Below are 3,054 nucleotides of genomic sequence, written 5' to 3' on the forward strand. Positions count from 1 at the left end.
GGTCGCGGACAGCCCGGCGCCACGGAGGAAGCTGCTATTTACCTCCGGCTGATAACGAGCCAGGAACCAACACTCGCTGCCTGTTTGCTAATTGGCACAGGGAGGTGAGAGAACAGAGGGGGAGGGAGGAGAAAAAAATAATAGTGGTAATTAGTGCGGTGGTAAGTGGAGTTGGGGATGGAAATTTGGGAAGAGAGGGTGGGAGCCAGGAAACGAAGTTCCTCGGGGACTGTATCTCTCTCCCGGCTGGGGATGCTGGGGGTGGGTTGGTGCTGGTTCGAGACTGGAGTTCAGGTGGCAGACTTGGGGGGGGGGAGTGCAGAAAGGGGGAGCACTGGTCTGCATTATTTGGATCGGTATCGGTGGTAGGTTGGGGAGGTTGACTGGGTTGCGGGTGGTGAAAAATTGGAGCGAGGGGAAATTAGGGAGAGGGGAGCATGGGTTGCTGGGGATCGATCCGCTGGGGATTTTGATGCTGGGGGCGGGAGGGGGCCCCGGGACGCCACCTGGGCTGTGGGCACATGGGCAGGGGAGGACTGGGCTGCGGATGGTGGTGGCGGTGGTGATCGGAAGCGACACTCACCTGGTGGAGGTGGCGTTAGTGACACAAACTTCTCTCGTCTTTGGTGCGGAGTTCTGAGGCGAGTTCAGCCGCCTGCAGAGAGAAGGGACGGGGCTTAAGATTACCCCGGCATCTGGTGGTCCCCACTCCTCCCCACCCACTCCTCCCAATTCCCCACCGTGCCATGACCCACCAACACACTCGGGGACCCAGCAGCACCCCTGTCCCGACTTGTTATCACCTCCAACCTAACAGATCCTCTCTCCCCAAATCGACACACCTAGCCCCCAGTCCGAAGCGACCCTTACCTTAAGGGAAAATAGGGTGGCCTCGGAGGAGGGGTCGCGGCCCTTGGACCCCTCCTCCAGCACAATCTGGAGGTCGAAGATGTAGTCTATGACGTGCTGCAGGATCTCCACCTGGCTCACCTTGGTGCCTTGAGGGATGCCCGGCACCAGCTCCCGCAATTTAGAATAGCAGTCGTTCATATCGTAGAGCAAGTTCATGGGCTCTTCCAAGGCCGGGCTCTTGTTGTGGCTGCCCCGGGCGATGGCTAAACTCTGCTCCGAGAGGCAGCAAACAGCCTCGTAGCAGCTCCGGACGGATCGCACCGGACTGATGGCTTTCATGGTGGGCTCAGAGCAGGTCTGGAGATGCAGGACGGGAGGATGCCTAGGAACCTCAGGGGCTGTTGCGGCAGCGGGGGTTTTGCTGGGACCTTCGAGCACCAGACCGCCAAAGAGGGGAGCTCTGAGAGCTTTGACTCTCCCCCCCTGGACTCCCAACTTTCGTATTTCGCTGGCAGATCGGAGAGGGTCGGGGAAAATGGGAAGTACGCGCGCCCTCTCTATATAGGCAGAGCCACTTGACCGCGCCCACTACATGCAAATTTTGAGCAACACAACCCCCTTTTATGTAAAATAACCATTAATCTCTTCCCTTTTATGTAAACGAAGCCCTAAACCCCGCCTCCGAGTGTCAATGAAGCATCAAACTCCACCCCTACACATAAATGAAGTCTTAAACTCCTCTACCTCACCCCCCCGCTCCCCCCCAGGCCCCCAGATTGACCCTTGGTGGCGCGACGGGGGATGACATGACCACGCAGGTCCCCCTCCCCATGGCTAGACCCGCCGAACCTCTTGGGGATTATCCCCCCCTAACCCCTTCAACACCCTAGCCCCCCGAAACTTCCCAGTGAATGTCCCACTCCCCTTCCCAGTGAATTCCCCCTATTTTTAGACAGGACGATGGGGTTTCCCACCTCCCAACCTCCCTGTTTTAAGGAAATTAGTGCCGCCCTTTTCCTCAATCCGCTTCTCATCTGACCTCCAGACTTTCTGGCGTCAGGAATTATCTTGTGACCAGCAGAAAAAAATTAATTGCGGTAAAACTGAGGTTACGATGGAGAAACCAGATTTAGGTCAGCGCCTGCGAGAGGCCTGGAAGGTTTTTTATTTTGGAGGTGGGAGAGGAGATTTATAGGCAAAGGGGTTATCCCTAGCAGAAGTGATTGGCCGGGGGGGGGCAGGCGGGATATGAAGGAAACTGCCCTTCTACCGTCGCTGCCTTAAAGCTTACAGAATCAGAGAATGTCCGTAGAAAAAGCCTAAAGCTGGAGCGATCTGGGGTCCCCAGTGGGTGTCACTGCAGCGGGTGGCACGTGGAGGGGTCCCGCAGTAGCGACATCTCCGCAACACCCCGACAGTGAGTCAGGATGAGCCCAAGGGGAAAATCCTCTCTCCCCCAAATATTGACTTTGGTGGGATTTAGTTATGGGGGGTGTTGTGGGGGCTTGGTTATGAAAGTGCAGGAAGGGAATGTTACAGCCAAGAGGGTTGGAGGGAGGCACTCTGGGACCCTGCTTGGCCCAGGGCTCCCTGCTAATGACGGGGGCAGGGGGGTGAGGGTACAGGCACCTGGACCAAATTACTCCTGCCCACGGCAGCGATTCATTCTAGATCTGCCCAGATCGCAGTTTGGTAGTGCTGGGGTTTATTTCCACCCTCCAAAGGGGTCTGGGGACTGCAGGCTGGAGGGCACCCCTCCTCCCCACATCTCACCCAAGCCATGAGCTGCTCAACAAAAAAACCTTGAAAGCAGCGTCCAACACTCTGTGTGGTTGGGTTATTTTTGTACCTTTTATTTTTCCCTCCACTACCCCCCCACCCCATTCCCCCGAACCCCCCACCTCACTTGTGTTAAGGTAGCAGCTTGGGAAGATGCATAATTACCCTCATTAACCAGCTTGCCCCCTCCCCCCAAAAAAACCCGAACAAAATAAAATTCAAAAAGAATTAAACATCTTTTAAAAATAAATTATTAGTGTAAAACTTCATGAAATTAACACAGATTTTTAAAACGTTTACAAAACATTTAGAAACTCTTTTCAGACCACCACCTGAATCCTTCTTATGACTTCCCCTCAATACAAAACAGCAGCGTACAGCCTCTGCTTATTCCCATACACCCCCTCTCATTTCCCAAGGGAT

At 55.0% G+C, this 3,054-nt stretch overlaps 1 protein-coding gene across 1 annotated transcript; it reads right to left on the bottom strand.

The window, feature by feature from the left end:
• On the bottom strand, positions 1-1,382 carry ID3 (inhibitor of DNA binding 3, HLH protein). Its single transcript, XM_005427074.2, has 3 exons — positions 871-1,382; positions 584-655; positions 1-87 (listed from the first exon to the last, which is right to left on the bottom strand). The coding sequence occupies exons 1-2, from the start codon at positions 1,189-1,191 to the stop codon at positions 599-601; spliced, it is 378 nt and encodes a 125-aa protein (XP_005427131.1). The 5' UTR covers positions 1,192-1,382; the 3' UTR covers positions 1-87; positions 584-598.
• Positions 1,383-3,054: the final 1,672 nt, after the last annotated feature.

This window comes from Geospiza fortis, unplaced genomic scaffold, assembly GCF_000277835.1.
Source record: "Geospiza fortis unplaced genomic scaffold, GeoFor_1.0 scaffold432, whole genome shotgun sequence".
NCBI classification, from domain to species: domain Eukaryota; kingdom Metazoa; phylum Chordata; class Aves; order Passeriformes; family Thraupidae; genus Geospiza; species Geospiza fortis.